The sequence below is a fragment of the Carcharodon carcharias genome, chromosome 10 (assembly GCF_017639515.1).
Source record: "Carcharodon carcharias isolate sCarCar2 chromosome 10, sCarCar2.pri, whole genome shotgun sequence".
Lineage (NCBI taxonomy): Eukaryota > Metazoa > Chordata > Chondrichthyes > Lamniformes > Lamnidae > Carcharodon > Carcharodon carcharias.
Genome location: NC_054476.1, coordinates 49,904,813 through 49,925,900, shown reverse-complemented (window position 1 = coordinate 49,925,900; position 21,088 = coordinate 49,904,813). Strand labels below are relative to the sequence as shown.

The 21,088-nt window shown below is 46.5% G+C and overlaps 1 protein-coding gene across 1 annotated transcript in view; it reads left to right on the top strand.

The window, feature by feature from the left end:
- Positions 1-21,088, top strand: part of sbf2 (SET binding factor 2) — a 665,078-nt gene that overhangs the window by 595,276 nt on the left and 48,714 nt on the right. Inside the window, exons 27-29 of the mRNA XM_041196757.1 lie at positions 5,637-5,833; positions 7,692-7,829; positions 9,420-9,521. Coding sequence (XP_041052691.1) covers positions 5,637-5,833; positions 7,692-7,829; positions 9,420-9,521 — 437 coding nt within the window. The remainder of the gene's footprint in view (positions 1-5,636; positions 5,834-7,691; positions 7,830-9,419; positions 9,522-21,088) is intronic.

The following is a 21,088-nucleotide window of genomic DNA, read 5'->3' as shown; positions in this document are numbered from 1 at the left end:
AGGATGAATGATCTCTCCTGTTCCGCCAGTGTAAATCACTATTTTCATCACTCCCAACTCTCTCACTCTCAAACCCATCGCCCATCCACAGGGCCCTCACTCACTGCCAATTCAAGGGACATTACCATTCACTCTCTCACGCACACCTGCGTTGTCCTCAACCCATCCATGGGACCACTCACCACCTGCACAGGCCAGGCTCATGTATCATCTGACCTGGCTGATACGCTCTCCCCATCTCTATCCCTGCAGGACAAACTGGCCCACAACAGGAGGGAAAGGTCACAGACTGGTGGAGGAATGCCATAGTCAAGGTTTTTACAGAATTTGAGAACAGCCATCCAGCTGGCCAGCGATGATCGGGACCGGCCCTGTGCTGACGTGAGGTTGAAGCTGCTCTCAAGTCAGGATCCAGCAGTGCAACATCCATCAGACAACCATGCTGTGAGTAATGTGTTCCATGCCATAGGCCACTGTCATGCACTAATTATCTCCCTTTGTTTCCGCAGGCCTATCACTCCAAGAGCCAATGGAGTCCATGAGCCAGGGTCTCCAAGCCAGTTCGAAAGGGACATCCAAAGAGGAACTGGAATACACCTCCCTACAAATTCCATCAGAGCACTCGCCCACACCCTCCATAGCGCAGAGACACACATCTCGATGGGACCTAGCTCTAGAATAGGCACGGGATCAAATACTGGTGAGCACAGTGCACAGTCTGATCCACGACAGGTCCCCAGCATTCGGAGAGCTGCTGCAGGCCAGGAACTTGTTGAGTTCAAGTCAGATGATAAGCCTCTGGACTCAGTCATGTCACAGGGAGTGTGAGGCTGGACCATCAGTGTGGTCTGGAGGCTGCAGAGAACACAGGGAAGAGCCCCTGGACTGACACACCTGCCTTTTATCTTGTGCAAAAGGTTTCACATCTGAGTGACAAGAACACAGCTCAGCAGAACAAGGAGCCACAGGCAGGGAGACATTCTTGGGAGCTTATTGACAATAGGGCCCTGTGGATGGGCGATGGGTTTGAGAGTGAGAGAGTTGGGAGTGATGAAAATAGTGACTTACCCTGGCGGAACAGGGGAGATCATTCATCCTCTTGAGGCACTGAGTGGCTGTCCTCTCCTGAAGGGCTTTTGCGCTGACCACCGCCTCCCAAGCTGGATTGGTGACTTTGCTACCCATCCTGCGGCCAGAGCTGGGGTAGAGGACATCCTGGCAGGCCTCCACGGCATCCAGCAGTCGCTAGAGCAGCAAAGGCAAGCTCGGGAACTTCAGGAAGGGATGTTTGCTGCACTCCTCATTGCAAGGCATGATTGAGGAGTCTGTCCATCTTCATGCTGAGGTGATAGCGCTGGCATCGCAACACACCAAGGTCAACACTGGCAGGATAGCGGCCACCGTGGAAACCTTGGTCCAGGACATCGCCCCTGCATTGCTGCGCGGGCTTAACTCTATCATTGATGCCATAGTTGGGCACCAACATTGTGTACACGAGAATGGTGCAGGGCAGCTCAATCTCACTCCAGTTACCCCTCCCCCTCGGGCCTGGGGCCTTCAAGCACCCATAAGGAGGAGGATCAGCATGTGCACACCCCAGGGCCATCTACCCAGGTGACTCTGGGAGTGCCCAGCCCACGCGAATCCCCTCTTCCTGTGACCTCCGCAGTTCCAGTTTCACAGACCGAGGAGGATGCCACTGCCACACAGCAGGGCCCCAAAAGCAGGTTGGGGCCTTCCAAGTTTCAAGTTTCAGCCCTCCAGAGGACACCTGCCAAAGTCATCACAGATGGTGTTGCAGTCAGCAGGCTGCCTCCACCTCCGCTGTGGATGTCCAGGGAACACTAAGAAGTAGTGGCAGGGTTAGGGCAGTTAATGAAAAGTAGCTGCACAGCCTGAGCTTGGGCGTTGGTCACTTGTACATATTGTTCACTATTGTCAATAAGCTCCCAAGAATGTCTCCCTGCCTTGGCTCCTTGTTCTGCTGAGCTATGTTCTTGTCACTCAGATGTGAAACCTTTTTGCACAAGATAAAAGGCAGATGTGTCAGTCCAGGGCCTCTTCCCTGTGTTCTTGGCAGCCTCCAGACCACACTGATGGTCCAGCCTCACACTCCCTGGAAACACTACTGATGCCTGCACCTTGGCGGTGCTGGTCATTGCTGCCAGAATGTAGTGGGCAGGCGCCACAGAGTTCTTTCAATCTCTCTGTGTGCTGTCTGGACATTTAGGATGGGACTGGCCCCCATCGCACCAGTGACTGTGACTATTGATGCTGTGCACCAGTTCCTGAAGGGCTCAGGTGGTGAAGGCGGACACATCAGATGTGTCTAAAGTTTCATTTCTGCGTCTCCATGAGATGGCCCGGATCATGGAGCACAAGCGAGCTGCCCTCAGCCTGACAGGGGTCAGACATTCACAGAGGCTATGTGAAGATTCATGGAGTGTCCTCACTGCATGTTATCATCATCCTCCTGCAATCAAGCAACTATTAGGGCCTCCACTGCATCTTCATGACAGGAGCATCCTCACGGAGGCTTTTGGCACTGCCATAAGCCAGACTGGGGTGAAATGTTCACAACTGTGATGTGAGGATCTCTGGGGACACCTCACTGCATGTTGTCATCATCTTCCACAAATCTGGCAGCTATGAGGGTCCCCTGAGCATGCCTGCCTTGTCTAGCCAGTGAGAAAGCCTCATCCCCGTCATTGTAACCACTGAGGACCACCACCACCACCACCACACCCCCCCCCCAAATCCCTGCTGCCATTCTCCAAATCCGAAGAGTCCTCCATCTCCTCCTCAGCCAGCTCGCCTCCCCATTGGAGAGCCAGGTTGTAAAGGGCACAGCAGACGATGATGATGTGTAACACCCTCTGTGGACTATATTGCAGGCACCGGAACAGCATCTTCAGCATCCTGATGGTCTGCTCCACCAATTTGCGAGCTGCAACATGAGCCTCATTATACTGTTGTTCTGCTGCAGTCTGAGGCTGCCACACAAGTGTCATCAGCCTCGGCATCTGCGAGTAGCCCTCGTCCCTGAGGAGCCATCCTTGCAGCCATTGTGGACACTGGAAGACTGTAGGGATCTGCGAGTGACTGAGGAGGTAGGTATTGTGCACACTCCCTGGAAACAGTGCGCACACTTGTAGGATGTGTTTTTGGTGGTCATGTATCAGCTGCATACTCAGTGAGTGAAAGTCCTTACAGTTGATGAAGTCCACCGTGTTAGCAACGGAGACCTGAATGCCTCAAGGGTGTAGTTGACTGCACCCTGCATCTGTGGGAATCCCAAGATCTTGGCGAATCCAATGGCCCTGGCTGTGCCGGGCGAAATGCACAAAGTTGTGTCCCTCGAGAAGATGGCATCTATGACCTCATGGATGCATTTGTGGGCAGCGGCTTGTGAGATCCCACAGATGTCACCTGTGGAGCCCTGAAAGGAGCAACTAGCCTAGAAATTGAGCACCGCAGTCACTTTCACAGCCACTGGCAGTGAATGCCTTCCATGTCCCCTTGGCGCCAAGTCCTGCAGTAAGCAACAGACATGAGCGACCAGGTCCCTAGACATGCAGAATCGTCGGCGAAACTGGTTCTTGGTCATCTGCAAGAATGTCAGGTGGCATCTATAGACTTTGGATGTTGATAGGCGCTGACCAGCCTTGACTCGCTGTCACTCCTGGGTGGTGTGTGCAGGAGCCCCAGCAGCCCCTCTTCCTGAGGTTGCTGCTACTGCCTTTGCGTGACCAGGAACCTCAATTGCTTTCTCCTCAGTCTTCTTCGCTCTCTGTAGGCCACCAGGCACACAGCTGGATCACCAGGATTCATGATCCAGACATGGTCCTCCTTTGGCATGAAAGAAAGAAAAAGAGACATGGTTAGCATGGCTGTACTTAGCATCCTTTCCTGGCCCTGTGTGACTGCCACTTAATGCTTTCTGGGAAGTGCTGGCCACCCTCGGATGGTCACAGGTGAGTGTGCTGCATGGCTGCCCTGTCAACCTGCGATATAGGGGACACTGATCCAAACTGGGATGCTGAGATTGCAAGGGGCTGCGAATGCTTTCATCAGTGACTGCTTTTATCAGTGACTGCTACATGGCCAGCGTTGGTGAGGAGATTGTTTTACGTACAGTCCAACTGCTGCAAGGTCCAGTAAGGTGGTTGCAGACTCGCAGTCTGTGCCAGGGTGGTGGGGGGTAAGGTGTGGAGGGCTTGGTGGCACATTGGTGCCTCCACATGCTTGAGTGGGCGGGCAGGCTAGGAGCCCGACCCCAAGCATATCACTGTGGCTACACCTGAACAGTCTCAGTTGCAGAGGGATGGTCAGTTTATACAAGTTTATATTGTGTGTAATACAAGTTTATACTGCGTGGCCACTTCCCTCACCTACTGTTTGTGCGCAGGATTCCAACACCAGGGCAGCAGTTGCCCCCGATATCCCCACCCTGAGTACAGTCACCTCCGGGGCCAGCAGTTGCCCCTGGACATCCCCCTTCTCACCCTGAGACTACAGTCACCTCCGGGCCCGGGTGGCACTTCATCCCAGCCCCCGGCATCTCTGAAGCCTGCAGTAAGTGACCCTGATGAGCTATGGAAAACGATGCTGGTCACTCACCTCCGTTCCCCCAAAGTGAAGGCTGACAAGTGCACGTTGCCTCTGTACTGTTGAGAAGCACATTGATGTGTTTTCCCACCGACATGGATGGACGATCCGGTGGGGGGCCAGAGCCTGGGATGGCCTTTTAATGAGATGCTGATGTATTACAATGAGTTCCCTGCCAACCATTGGCGGGAAATGCAGGCTGAGCAGACGACCATGACCTGCCTTCCCGCCATCGTGAACCAGATTGTGCCATTTTGTCTGCGCCCACCGTCTGTCACGCCCACTGCCAGCGGGCACGGAAAATTCTGCTCGAGAACTGTTTGTGGGCCAAGAGGAGCAGGAATATTTCCTCTAGACCCAACAAGCAAACCTGTAAATGCCAACCCTCACCCCCATCACCTCCAAAATCTCCCACATCACCAACTCTGACCCTCACCCATGTCCCATGATTCATTGTATCACCACGACCCTCCAAATCAGACCCCCTTGGACAGGCATCCAAGTCTGTCAATAGGATTGGCTTTCGGGCAGGGAATCTGTTTTTTTGAAGAATGAAATATAGTATGCCTTAAAATTCCACAGGGCCCTGGGTATCTGAGACTTCCCGAGATTCCCAAACATAACTCCCATCCCTACACTGAAACCCAACCCCAGTAAGTTATTTACTGTATGATAACCCCATATGGGCTAGAGACTTACGGGCAGACTATTGAGTTAGAAGTACTCATAGTAGAATGGATGCTTCTTATTCATCAGTACTTATCCTAATGCATTTTGGAAGAGAAGGCTAAGTAATAGTTCTTTTCAGGTCATTATATTCAACATTGTATACCATATACTGAAGCTACCCAATACATAGATGGGAAAGCCATACAAAATCTCAACAGTATTAAACAACTTTCCACTCAGAACAAACACCAAAAATATAATTATTTTTTATTTAAATCGTGTTGAGTAATGGGTATTTTATTGACCATTGGACATATATTAATAGCAATAAAATAACATCCATTTTTTTAAAAATGTAGTTATCCTGGACTTTTGGTAGTACCTCAGACTGTGTTGGACAGCAGCTTACAGAAGGTTGCACGTTGTTATCGACACAACAGGCTGCCAGTTGTGTGTTGGAAACACACTAAAACAAAGGCTGTTCTGCTGCGCTCTGGCGGATTCCATGGAAAGGGAGTTGTGGGACTCTTTAAATCCCAAAATCCACACTCAGCTGGTGAGATTTGTGTTCTTTATGCACATAAATGCATTTTTAACTTTAAGTAGCATGGTTGAAGCATTTGTTTAAAATCTAATGGTTCAAAGTTAATATTCTTGTTATTTAGAAAAATGCAACTTTCAACATATTTTAATATCTTTACTCTTTGTTCGTTAAGATATGAGGACAGTTTCTTTTTCGGTATTATATAAAGCTCCAAATTGTTTCATTGTAAATAAATGTATATTATTACAAATTATGTGTTCTCACTTTTCTCTCCATCAATGATTTCTGTACCATCTCCTCATTTGAAGTGGCTAAGCACAGTTTAGCACAACAACTAACTATTGCTTCTCCAATCGGCCAGCAGGGGTGGACACATCTGAGCTCTAGTATGTTGTCCCTGCCATGGTGGGGCACCCACTACATCAGAAGTTGATTATTGCCAAAATCCATAAGCAGATGATGGATTGAGGTGTTGCTGGTTGTAGTACTCAACCTGGTAGATAACATAGTATGAAGCATAAAGTTTAATTGCTGTTGTACTAGGCTGCTAAAGTTACACGCATTTTCCAACTTTCTATCAATCGAAGTACTTGGAATTACCTGTAAATATTAGTAATCATTAATTTATTTTTCATAATTTGATATCTATCATGTGACAAATATTGATTTGAATTTCCCTTTGAGCCCAATTTCATTGTCAATTATGATGGATTTTCTGTATGCATTTTCATTAAATATTCACTGTTCCCTCTTCTAAATAGAGTTGTAACATTTGCAGTCCTCTGGCACCATCCCCACATCTAAGGAGAATTGGAAGATTATGGCCAGAGTGTCTGCAATTTCCATCCCTACCTCAGTAACCTCAGATGCATTCCATCTGGACCAGCCAACTTTTCTACTTTGAGTGCTGCCAACCTTTTAAATACCATCTCTTTAGTTTTATCCTATCCAATATCACGTCCCCCTCCTTGTCTACTATTCCATTGGCAGCATCCTCTTTAGTGAACGCTGATGCAAAGCACTCATTTAGTACCTCAAACATGCCTAATGTCTCCATGTGATTTTTTTGGTCCCTAATTGGCTCCACCCTTCCTTTGACTACCCTTTCACTGTTTACGATTGTAAGAGAATTTTTTGGGTTCTCTTTTACGTTAGCTGCTAATCTATTCCCGTGTTTTCTCTCTGCCTCTTTATTCACTTTTTTACATATCTATTATTTGTATGCAGCTTGGTTCTCCATTGAATTATAAGATTTACATTTGTCATAAATCTCATTTTAATCTTAAATCATCGAGGGAGCTCTAGTTTTTGATGCTCATCCTTTTCCTTTTGTGGAAATGCGTCTACTCTAACCCTAAACCATCCTCTCTTTGAAAGTATCCCATGGTGCAATTACTGTTTTGCCTACTAATTTTAGGATTCAAATCCACTTGCGATAGATTATTTTTTATTGCACTGAAATTAGCTCCCAACTCCAGTTAAGTACACTTGATCTTTCCTTGTCCTTTCCCATAATTATTCTGAACCTGATGATATAACCACAAATGATATGTTCCCCAAATGCTCACCCTTTGCAACATGCACCACTTGCCCCATGTCATTCTCCAAAACTAGACCCAGCAAAGCCTCCTTTCACGTTGGACTGGAAAAGACATTGACCAAGAATGCCCTCTTGTACACATATTAGGAATTCTTTTGCCCTTTGACCTTTTACACTATTACTGTCCCAGTATGTATTAGGATAATTGAATTGCCCCATTATCATTACTTTACACTCTAGACACCACTCTATCACTTTTCCTTTGATAATCAATTAATTTGGTTGGTATTTTACATATAACAAGATTTCATTTTTTATTTTTCCTTTTAGCTCCTGTGTCCTCAGAATCATCAAGTAGCATTGAACAAGAAAAGTACCTACAAGCTTTGCTGAATGCAGTACCTAGCTTCTCCAAAATGAATGGCAGCAGCACACTCACTGGCCATCCCAACGTCACCTTTTCTCCAGGTGCAATTGCATAAAGATTGGTTGTGATAAGTGGTGCTAGGGACTGAGGGGAGACATTTAACTTAAAGATGTGATTTTAATTGACTTTGGACCCTCACCTTGTCTGATAACCAATTTTTAGTATTGCTATAAAAAGAGACATATATTATCAAAGCGTTTTGTCCTGCACTCATCAGGACAGTCACATAAGATGAGTGTAAGATGAAAAGCTTCAATAGTATGTCTCTTTTATCAGCAATTCTCAAGTTCTGTGCTACCAAATGACTATTAACCAGTTTTTATTTTTCTTATAAAGAATATGGGGAATTTGTTTGCTCCAATGTCTTTGTGCTGCTGCACAGAACCACAACCTACTACTTTGGGATTCATTGAATGGCACTCCAGTTTTTCCTCCAACATTCACATGCTGACACCATCATAGCTGAGATCAGGATATGTGGGGCACAGTGGGTTTGAGTTACATGATACCACTCTGTTGGATATTATGCAGTGTGGAAGAGACATTTCTTTTAATGAAAGGAGGGAGTCATTCCATTCTTCTTCTCTATCAAAATGCTTACTGATAGGTAGAGATATTTAAAAGCCCAGTTTCCAAAAAGCACGGCAATATGCTTGTGCAGTACTTATGTTAAAATGGTTGTTTCAAATGTAGTAATTGCATCTTTCCTATGACTGTTTATCTGAAAATACTAGTCACATTACTAATTAGAACTGATTGTGAAACCTTGCTTTAAAACAAGTGTACTGTTATATGTGTATTTTTTAAATATTTAAATAAGCCCAAAATTATGAATACACAGCTTAGTAAAAGGGTGAGGAGGAATTTTTTGATAATCTGTCCAGAGGAAGTTGGAGTCACTTAGAGGTAATCCTGAAGGCTACATATGAATATTGTACAGGCATATGAGATTTTGAAAGTTAGACTGCTCGAGAAATTGTGTTGAACTAATCAAAGCCAGCATCCAGTCTGTACTTAATTCTTATACAACATAACCATACACTTCCTGCTTCAGTTCATTTTAACACTTTCATTTCTTAAACTTTATCTGAACTTGTTTAATCTTGTAGCTCTGCTTACCTCCAGACTTGACATTTTAAGTATCAGTTTATTAAGGGTAAAGATAAATTTTAAGAACTCAGTTTTTCCTTGCGCTTTCTCTCTGTCGCTGTTCTTGCTTCCTTTACTTCTTTTCTGAAAGCGTTGACTCCTTGCTGAGGTATGCTTCCATGGTGCCAATCATCCTTTCATATGACAATAAGTATCAGATAAAGCAACAAAAGCTTTATCTTGTCTCGCCTTATCTCCAAGTATGGAATGTTGGTTACTGATCAGGGTTAGGAACCTTGCCCAATTTTCATAACCTTAATCACCCTAAGATAGCTCAAATTAATTCTAATGTTTCTGACCTGAGATCAGCTAAGTTTGCATGGACTGAATTTTGAATCTCGGACATTCCTGGTCTGTATGCAATTAGCTACTGAAAGTATAAACGTATTGAGTCATCAAAAGAGCTTTTTCCCCCTTTTTATCAAACCATATTTATGAGTGAATCAAAATCAAACTGTAAACACATTTAATTTTGTTTTTAGATATAGCCATTGACAAACGGTCCTCTCGAACAACCAGCGTTGTAAAGCAGATGGTTCCACCACATTTGGATGTGCATCTCCCAAACAGTTTTACACGCGGAGGTTAGTACTGTTATATTCTAACTTTATCTCAAAGTTCAAATTCAAGGAGGTCAGGAATTATTAAAAGATCTTCCCTTACGTGTATCACTGCCTTATTAATTTGGAGACTCTGAAATGTAATCTCAGAACATACAGGAAGATTTGTCAAATGTATTAGCACAGGTTATTTCCCCCACAGAGGTGAGTTTCCAATCTCAACTCCTCTGCTATGGGAATGCATAAGGGAGAGTAAATCAGTGCTTCCACCACATCTAAATGGTACACTTGCCTGGCAGCTAAGATCATTGTTCAAAGTAGGTCACCCACAGGTGAAATGTGGCTCACGAACATTGGTAGAGAAAAATAAGGAATTGTGACCCTTACCAAGAAAATTTACCAAAAAATAGAAGTACCAAAATAATTTGTTATTTTCTGCATTTTATTTATATTTTTACTTTTTTTAAACTTCAAAATGCTGTCTCAGGGCAACACATTCATTTTTAGCCACACACTTATCAGTTTATTGAAGAAAAGGGTTGTTTTCTGAGCTCAGTTTTCAGTCTTACAATACACCCAAATGCATGGGCAATGAGGAAAACAGTTCAGCATAGGGGATCCCAAACACATATTCCTCCATTCTGTGCCATTGGATAGTGGTGCCTATGTTCAGGAGACCACTGTGCCATCCCTAAGGGAAGCTGCTTGGAAAAGTGAAATCAATCATTTAAGTTTATATAGATGTCAGGGAGAGAAAATTAAGGAGCATATAAACCTGTGAGACTACCTGGAAAAAAATTCTATCAGTCTATTAAGGAACAGATTAGTTAAGGGCCCCAACTTAGGTGCACACGACAATAGTGATCCTGCCCTCAAAATTGTCAACAGCCTGCTCAAGAATTTTCAGAAATATCCTTTGCTCTTTATATCATTAGGAGCTCTGCAAATAACATGAATGTTGTGATTATTGTTTTAAGGATTGAAATTATAACAAATACAACTTTCATTTATATAGGGACTTCAACATAGTAAAATGTCCCAAGGAGCTTCACAGGAGCTTTATTAAACATAAACAACTGGAATATATGCCTTTAGTTTTACCTTTCTACATGTTAACATCAGTCGAATATCAACCATACTCTTTGTGTTACCCAGAGGAACAATTTGTGCAGAAAGAAGGAAGCAATATAATTTTGGCAGTTATGTTTTAAGGTATAAAAGCTAGGGGATTGACGGGCCCAGAAGTGGATGGGAAATGGGCCTCCAGCTACATTCGGGCCCCGACCACAATTTCATGCTGGCTGGCCAATTAACAGTGCTGCTGTGCTGAAATAGCATTATAGAAAATAAGATAAAGATTAGGCAATAAGATAAAAAGCAGGCAGGACAATATTACTGGTCCAGAATTCTGACAGCACCAGTGTACCGTCAGAATTAAGGCAGTGTGGGACTTCCACCTTGAAGTCATAGCGCGAAGAACATCAGAGGAAGAGGCTGGGCGCCGACTTAACTTAGGGTTCTTCCTGAAGGCAGACAGCTGCCCCAGGGAGCTGCAGACCTCACAGAATAAAGGAAACGATAAAAATGTTGCAAAGTATGTCTATGCAGCACAATCAAGCACCTGAAAGCGTACCTCATAAGAAAGCTCCCAGTTATCTCTTTTTATTTTATTTCCCAACGGAGATTTCATCGCGCCCTGGATCGAGGTTTGAGCAAAAATGTGAATGCCGTCTGGGAGAATGGCCCATCTGCCAACTGTAAATGTGGACAGGCCACATAAAATCACTGTTAATTGCTTCATTAATGGGCTTAATTGCCTGCTTAATTATCAGCAGGTGTGCTTCAGACTGCCGAGCGCGTTTGTTCGGGTCGGGCGCCGGCCCGTCCATGGGACGTAAAATTCTGGCCCAGCTCTTACAGATGTTGGTTCCACCTGCAGATGGAGGTCATGTCCTTAGATGCACAGAAAAATAGCAAAGTTTATTTTGGAAAATCAAAATTAATTTTAAAAATTGTTAATTTAAAGCTGAAATAATATAATAGAAAATAAGATAAAGATTAGGCAATAAGACAATAAGCAGGCAAGACAATAATGCTGGTCCAGAATTCTGACGGCATCATTGTACCACCAGAATTAAGGCAGTATGAGTTGCGAGGAGTTTCAGAGATTGTGTGTTGATAGTTGCTTATGTGAACTGGACAGCTTCATCCCGGTTCAGAGCTGCATCCTGAGCATTTCTAGGCTTAATTTCAGGACTCATTGTTGCCTTCCAGGCCCTCAGGGGAATCAGACCGTGTGGGCCCTTCTAGGTATCAGACAGGCCTTCCATAACCCTAGTAATGGAGATTGTGGTCTCTGCTGGTGGCACCTCCTCTGAGGAGGAAGAGATGGACAGAAGAGAGAGGAGGCCATGTGTCCCAATGCAGTTTCCAGGGGAGTGACCTGTTGCAGGAGAGGCGCAGGCACAAGTTGGGGCAGGGCCAGCTGGCAGTGCAAGGTGGAAGGAGCCACAGAAGACGCCACTATTCTGCTGCCAGGGTTTACAGGCAGCAAGGCAGCTACCTCAATATGTCCGAGGTGCAATGCCAAAGGAGGCTCAAAGGAGACAGTGACCTCCATTTGTCAGAGGACCGGGCCTGAGATCAGCTCCGACTGTGTGGGTGGACACCCCATGCCAGTGTCTCTGAAAGTCACAGTGGCCCTCAGTTTCTATGCTTCCGGCTCTTTCCAGGGCTCAGTGGGGGATCTGTGTGAAGTCTCCCAATCAGCTGTCCATAGTTGTGTCAAACTGGTGGCAGACACTCTGTTCAGGCGTGCATTGACTTTCATTCATTACAGTACGGATAAGGCCAGCCAGGCTGAGCAAGTCAGAGGATTTGCAGTGATTGCTGGGCTTCTCCACGTCCAGGGTACCATTGACTGCACACGTGGCCATCAAGGCGCCAGTGGGTGAGCCGGGTGCCGTCGTCAACAGGAAGGGATTCCACTCCATTACCGTGCAGATAGTGTGTCATCACATGATGCAGATTCAGCAAGTCTGTGCAAGGTACCCTGGCAGCTGCCATGATGCTTACATCCTGAGACACTCCCAGGTGCTGAGGCTCTTCAGTGCTCCAGCCTGACTGGATGGATGACTGCTGAGTGATAAGGGCTATCCCCTGAAAAGGTGGCTCATGACACCTCTCCACTACCAAAGAACAGAGGCCGAGCAGTGGTACAACAGGAGCCATGCTTCCACAAGGGCGGTGAAAGAGAGAACCATAGGTCTTCTCAAGATGCTCTTCGATGCCTGGACTGTTCAGGGGGTGCACTGCAATACCCTCAGAGCGGGTGTCACTGATAGTGGTTGCATGCTGCGCTCTGCACAATCTGGCACTGGCAAGGGAGACCCAGTGGAGGAAGAGGATGTTGATGCAACTGCACAGACAACAAATAGTGAGTCCAGTCTGAGGATGAGCACAGTGAGGAGAATGCTGAGGGCATGGACGCTGAGCTGGGTAACCTCCAGGGAGGCAGGGACATCTGGGATGTTTCGATCCAACGCTCCTTCAGTTAGCTTACCAAATAAGAACTACCACCACATGCCAAGCCTATAGGCTCCATACTTAACTCCAGAGTGGACCATTTCCTTGGCCACCAACATACACTCTGTGCCTGTGCAATAAAGTTTCAGGAGACACATGTCCATCATTATATAATGGCCTACCCATAACCACAGAACAAACGAAGCATACAGAGGCCAGTAGCACAAAATAAAATCTCATTTAATTGTCCATGTGAAACACAGCTGAAGTAAACAGTAACCGGTATTGTTTATCACACCATTAAAAAAAGTTAAAGCAAAATGGGGGAACAAAATGTCACCCGTGATAAGGCCATTTTGTGTTTATGGTGCTTTACATTTACACTTACGAGTTGTACGTCAAGGTGCTCCCCCCACCTCACTGGCACCTGCATTGGAGACAGCCTGCTGACTCTGCTGTCTTGTTGGCCTTGATGACCTTGGCGGTCGCCCTCTGGCCTGTGGAGCCTGTGATGGCCTCACCTGGGCGGGAGTGGCCAGTGCCATGGCTGGCATCTTCCCAGTTGTTACAACCTCATCAGATGCCATGGTCACTGGCAGAGGGACAGAGAAGCTACTGGCATCATTTGGAGTGCCCTGAGAGGAACCCACAGAGACGATAGGCAGCTCATGCGCCAACGTGAGGTCGCTTTAGACCTCCCTGCTCACCAATGATGGACAGGCACCTAGCTGGGATACTGGGTGCCCAGTCCATCTCCCACACGGACACTGACCAGCTGAGGTCATTGCCAGTGTGTGGGCTTGCAGGTCCAAGTGCATCCCCAGGGACCCCTGATTGTGTCCCTGGAGTAGCCTCTCCATGAGAGTTGCCACTTTCTCCATAGAGGAGGCATTGCGCTCGGCCCTGAGGGTCAACGCAGTGGTCGTGCTCTGCAGGGACTCCTCCCAAAGGAGACCATGGCACGTATCCCTCATGTATCTCCGCCAGATCCTCGCGCACACCCCGCTGGACTTCCAGCATCTGCTGCCTAATGAACGACTCCAGAGGCCTATCATCAGCCATCAACTGAGCATTGTCCTGGCCTCCAACAGTCCTCCAACTGCCGGTGTCCTGGGGACTCTGCCTCCACGTGCACCTCAAGTGAGTGGGAATTGCCCTCACCAATGTGCACCGAGATACTATACAGTGATCTTATGCCCATCAAGGTGCTGGTATCTGCGCTGGTACCTGCTTGACGGAGCGGGTGTGACACAAGTGAGTGCTGAGAATGGTGGTCCTCCGGGGTCAGGGGTGGCCCTTCAGGGTCCTCATTGCAACTGCCTGCTTTTGGACCTAAAAGAGAGAAGAAGGACATGTCATTCGTTAAAGTCATCACACTGACACTGTGCATGTCAGGCACCCTGGTGAGACAACGGAGATCTGCATCATGGTACCCTCGTCTTTCGATTATCAATGGGGACTCCAGGTTCAAGGCTCACATCAATATAGAGACTACACTAGAATAGTTGCAATAATTGACATTCTCACCTCTGTGCATTGCACTCTTACCTTGGTCTAGCACCCCAACCTCACCGCGGCCGGTTGATTGAGATGCATGATACCTCTCAAGCTCCAGGGCCTCCTGCTCGTAGTGGGTGAGGTTGAGGAGAAATGAGGGTCCCCCGCCAGTCTGAGACCGCTCAGTACTATTATGGGATGTCTTCTCCTGAAAGGACAGAGGAGTATTGATTAGTCCACTCTGTACCTGCATCACCATTGCAGCCTGGCCAACCCCACCTGAGGAACACCTCGCAGGCACATCCAATTCATGGCCCTCGAGCCACAAGACGCTCAGTCCAAGCAGCCAGGGCTCACCCCCTCAGCCAGCTCCGGCATTATTAACAGTTGCCACTCACACTCTAACACACCTGAGGTTCACGGGGGGTGGGGGTGGGGGGCACAGGTGGCTAGCCCTTAGCTGTTCTGCAAAATGACCCATGTCAACATAGTACTCACCCTTCCCGATCGCAGCAGATCATTGAAGTGCTTTCAGCACTGCGCCCATGTGCACCTCACCACATCGTGGCTGCTCACCTTGGATGCCACCCCTCCCAGGCCTCCTTGGTGAGGTGCAGTGGCCTCCTACTCCTGTCTCTGGGGACAAGGGTGTCCCTCCTGGCTGCCGTCTCCTCCAGGAGGGCAGCGAGGCACTCATTGGAGAAAGATGGGGCCGACTGCTCTACCAACCTGCCCTCCCACCTGCCGTGTCCAACCGCACTGGAATCCATCTAGATTTCAACGTCCTTCCGTGGCAGGCTGCCTGGGCCACTTTTGAATCGGCGACGAGGTCGCTATTGGACCCAGCGGACATCATGCCCCTGCCTGCCCCTTCTTGGAGTTTCCCCAGCCACCTTTCATGCTGGGCAGGCCTTAATTGGCCCACCAGCATGAAATCACGGTCCGTTCCCAATCGCGGGCGGCAGTCGACTCCTCAACCACCCCCACCAAGCCCGCCCACCAAGGGCAAAATTCTACCCATAAGTTCAAATCCCACCACAGCAGCTGGGGACTTTAAATTCAATTAATTTATTTAGTCTGGAATGAAAAGTTAATGCCGCCAATGAAACATCCAGATTGTAAAAACCCATCTAGTTGACTGATGTCCTTAAAGGAAGGAAATCTGTCTATATGTGACTCCAGACCCACAGCAATGTGGTTGTCTCTTAACTGCCCTCTGAAATGTTTTAGCAAACCATTCAGTTGTACCAAACTGCTACAACCAAGTATTATAAGAATAAACAGAACAGGCCATCCTACATCAACCTAGGCACTGGATTTGTACATAGCAAAGGCACACCTAGTCAAACCTACCTGCAAAGTCTCCTCACTGATATCTGAGGATTTGTCCGAACTTGGGAGGGCTATTCCACGGACTGGTCAAGCAACAGACTAACACAGTCATGGTCACAAATCATAGCTTTCAGTTCATATCCCAGGTTCTTCCATTATTTCCCTGGGTATGTCCTGTGGAATCTACCACAGCCGAGAGGGAGTGGCCTTGGATGTCCTCAACACTGACACCAGATCCATAATGTTCATGGCAGCAGATCAAACATGGGCAAGGAAATCTCCTGCTGATTATCACTTACCGCGGTCTTTCAGCTGATGAATCAGTACTCCACCATGTTGAATTGGACTTGAACGAAGCATTGAGGATAAATAAAGGCACAGAATATGCTCTGGATTGGGGACTTCATGTCCATGACCAAGAGTGGCTTGGTAGCACCACTACTGGTTGAATTTGCTGAGTCAAAGGACAAAACTGTCAGACTGTAGCTGATGAGAATATCAACACGAAGGAAAAAACAACCAGAGCTTGTCCTCACCAATCCAGCTGTCACATATGCATCTAAACATGACATTATTGGTCGAAGTGACCCCACACAGTTGTTGTGGAGGCATAGTCTGGCCTTCACTGCACCCTCCAGGGTGTTGTTTTATTTATTTGTTAATTGGATGTGAACATCATTTGAAAGATCAACAATTGTTACCATCTTTAATTGGCCTTGAGTAAGTGTGGCATTGGCACCATGCTAAACGAGATAAATCTGGAACAGATCTAGCAGCTCAAAACTAGGCATCCATGAAACGCTGTGAACCATCAGACACAGCAGAATTGTATTCCATCACAATCTGTAATCTCATGGCCTGGCATGTCCTTATCTTTATTACTATCATCTCGCCAGGAGACCAGCTTTAGTCCAATGAAGAACATGCCAGGAGCAGCACCAAGTATACCTAAAGATGAGGTGCTAATCTGATTAAGTTACAACACAGGATTATTTGCATGCTAAACAGGGGAAGCAGCATACTATGGACAACTCTACGCAATACCACAGCCAGTGGATCAGACTAAAAGTCAGCAGTCATGCAAAATCCAGTTGTGAATGGTGGTGGATAATTAAACAACAAATAGAAGATGTGGATCTGTGAAAAACCCCCATCCTCAATGATGGTGGAGCCAAGCACATGAGTGCAAAAGACAAGGCTGAAGCACTTGCAACTATCTTAGCTAGAAGTACCCAGTGGATGATCCATTTTGGCGGCCACCTGAGGTTCCCATGCTACCACCGTTGCCAGTCTTCAGCCAATTCAATTTGCTTCATATTAAGAAATGACTGAGCATACTGGATACAGCAATGGGCCCTGACTATATTGCTGAGGATTGGTGCTTAGAACTAACCGCACCCCTAACCAAGTTGTTCAACTCAACTGCAACGCTGGCATCTACCAAACAAAGTGGAAAATTGTCAGGTATGTCCTACAGCAGGAGTTCCTCAGGGTGGTGTCCCAGGCTCAACTATCTTCAGCTGCATCATCAATCGGCACATGCCCACGTGCAATAAAGCCTGGACAGCATTCAGGCTTGGACTGAAAAGTTTCACATATCATTCATGCTACACAAGTGCCAGGCAATGACCATCTCCAGAAAGAGACAGTCTAACCATCTCCCCTTGACAGTCAATACCACTAAAATCACTGAACTCCCCACCATCAACAACCTGGAGGTCACCATTGGCCAGAAATTCAACTGGACCAACCATATAAATGCTGTGGCTACAAGAGCAGACCAGATGCTACCAAGTAACTCACCACATGATTCCTCAAAGGAATTCCAACATCTACAAGGCAGAAGTCTGGAATGTGATGGAATAATCTCCACTCACCTGGATGTGTGCAGCCCAAATAACACTCAAGACTCTCAACACCATCCGGGACAAAGCAACCCGCTTGGCAAGACCTTAAACATTCACTTCCTCCACCAATGGCACACAGTGAAGGAGTATACACCATATACAAGATCTACTATAGTAACTCACCAAGGTTTCTTCTACAGCATCTTCCATACCCACGACCTCTACTGCCTAGAAGAACAAGAGCAGCAGGTGCATGGGAGCACCACTTTCTACAATTTCCCCCCCAAGTCATGAACCATCCTGACTTGGAAATACATTGCCATTCCTTTGTCGCCACAAGATCAAAATTCTGGAACACTACCTAGCAGCACTGTGGGTGTACCTACACCACATGATCTGTAGTAGTTCAAGAAGTCAATTCACCACCACATTCTCCAGGGCAATAGGGGATGGGTAATAAATGCTGGACTTGTCAGTGACACCCAATCCCATGAACAAATTTTTTTTATAAATTGCCCTTGGACAAGTCCTTGGTTAAACTAGTTCGATTACTGTGTCTACTTTTGGTCTCTGTACATGGATGTATTGAGGTTTTGGAAAGGATGCTGTGGAGGACCTTAGATTAATTTCTGGTTCAAAGCCTCTTAGTTACCCAGATAAGCTTTTATCTGGGTTTTTAAAGTGGTGAAGGGAATACATTTGTGTGTGCAGACAATTTGTTTCAACTAATAGCCTAAGAAGAACAAGGATCACAATCTTTATTAAAGGCAAAACTAGGTTAGTTGCTAGGAAATGGTTCTTTCACTTGAGAATAGTTGACTTGTGGAACAAGCTGTTGCCTTGTTCAGTAAATGCTGATTTGCTGAATTCCTTCAAGTGACAACTGGATTGGTTTTTGGTTGGGGTTGAGATCACTACATACAAGCAGTATGTACCATGTAACGTTAATCAGGGCCTGAGTGGTCTCCTGGACTTCTCCTGGCAACCAAGGTAAACTACTTGCTTCACCTGACCCCCTCTCTCTGAATTTTTGGCATTCTTCATTCATTATCTTTGCATGCAAATACCAGAAGATTGAGAATTTGTTGAACCAGACTGGAGCTTGCATTGCAGACATCTGCAGTGCCTCCCAATCTGTGGACTCAAATCTCTGAATTCTGCTTTAAAAAGGTGGATCTTGATTTTAGCATCACACTCACATGAAGACACCTTAAGAGGACCTGTGGTGGATGTAAGAGGCCCAGCAAAGGCCAGTGACAATGCTAAGAAGGATTCAACCTACAGTCATCTGCATTACAGTGGCTTCCAGACAGGCTATTGCATCCAAAATGAACCCTCTACCTGATTTCAGGCATTGGGGTCTGTTAGAATGGTGCAATAGAAAGTAGCTCCTGAGAGCTTTGGAGCAAAATCTCTCAGGATCTGCCAGACCTAACTGAGACAATCAGACCAGCCCTCTTGCTGGTCCATGGGCACTTGGATCCAAGACGTAGTGTAAGTGGAGCGGCTCGAATATATTTTCACACTACCACCTTACTTCCTGTTGACAGTTTGTGTGACCAATCCATCCAGCTTTCTCAGACGCCCACTTAAACATATAGCAGGATATCAGGCCAGGCTGTCCATGCAACTGCAACAGTAATGCAGCCTATTGAAAAGTTCTCCTCAGGCTCAGAAACCCTGAGTCAAGGGCCACCTCACTCCCAAGGGACTCATGATATCACAGCATAGCCAAACATCACTGACATCCCTGGCCCACAAGATATCACCTTAGCAACAGAGCATAGAAAAACCTTAGGTAGGCACACTGGTAATAAGAAGCACTTATTGTAAATATATATATATATATATATTCATATATGCACATGGTAAACCCACTTTGTCATATAAACCCAGTCTGCCAAAGCAAGTCTGTTTGTTGTGTTTAATGCTTGAAAGGATGTTGGGAACATTGTGTAATGGGAAACAGAGCTCTTTCTATGTCTCATTACCAAACCATTGTCTCCTTATAAGCTGACTTCTTTTAAGACATGTAGGATGACATGGAAAACATGCTAAATGGGATAGATTTCAAACAGATCTAGCAACTCAAGACTGGGCATCCATGAGGCGCTGTGGGCCATCAGCAGCAGAATTGTACTCGAACACAATTTGTAACCTCATGGCGCGGCATATCCCCCACTCTACCATTACCATCAAGCCAGGGGATCAACCCTGGTACAATGAAGAGTGCAGGAGGATATGCCAGGAGCAGCACCAGGCATAGCTAAAAATGAGGTGTCAACCTGGTGAAACTATAAAACAGGACTGCTTGCATGCTGAACAGCATCAGCAGCAAGTGATAGACAAAGCCAAGCGATCCCACAACCAATGGATCAGACCTAAGCTCTGCAGTCCTGCCGCATCCAGTCGTGAATGGTGGTGGACAATTAAACAACTCACTGGAGGAGGTGGCTCCACAAATATCCCCATCCCCAATGATGGAGGATCCCAGCACAGCAGTGCAAAATATAAGGCTGAAGCATTCGCATCAATCTTCAGCCAGAAGTGCCGAGCGGATAACCCATCTCGGCCCCCTGCGGAGGTCCCCAGCATCACAGATGCCAGTCTTCAGCCAATTCGATTCACACCACGTGATATCAAGAAACGGCTGAAGGCACTGGATATTGCAAAGTCTATGGGCCCTGACAACATTCTGGCAATAGTACTGAAGACTTGTGCTCCAGAACTTGCCGCGCCCCTAGCCAAGCTGTTCCAGTACAGCTACAACACTGGCATCTATCAAGTATGTCCTGTACACAAAAAACAGGACAAATCCAACCCGGCCAATTACCATCCCATCAGCCTACTCTCCATCATCAGTAAGGTATTGAAAGGGGTCATCAACAGTACTATCAAGCGGCACTTGCTTAGCAATAACCTGCTCATTGATGCCCAGTTTGAGTTCTGCCAGGGCTACTCAGCTCCTGACTTCACTACAGCCTTGGTTCAAACATGGACAAAAGAGCTCAACTCCCGAAGTGAGGTGAGGGTGATTGCCCTTGACATCAAGGCAGCATTTGACCTAGTGTGGCATTAAGGAGCCCTAGCAAAAATGAAGTCAATGGGAATCAGGGGGAAAACTCTCTGCTGGTTGGAGTCATACCTAGCACAAAGGAAGATAGTTGTGGTTCTTGGAGGTCAGTCATCTCAGCTCCAGGACATCACTGCAGGAGTTCTTCAGGGTAGTGTCCTAGGCTCAACCATCTTCAGCTGCTTCATCAACGACCTTCCTTCCACCATAAGCTCAGAAGTGGGGATGTTCACTGATGATTGCACATAACTCGCCTCCTGACTCCCCAAAGCCTGTCCACTATCTAGAAGACACAAGTCAGGAGTGTGATGGAATAC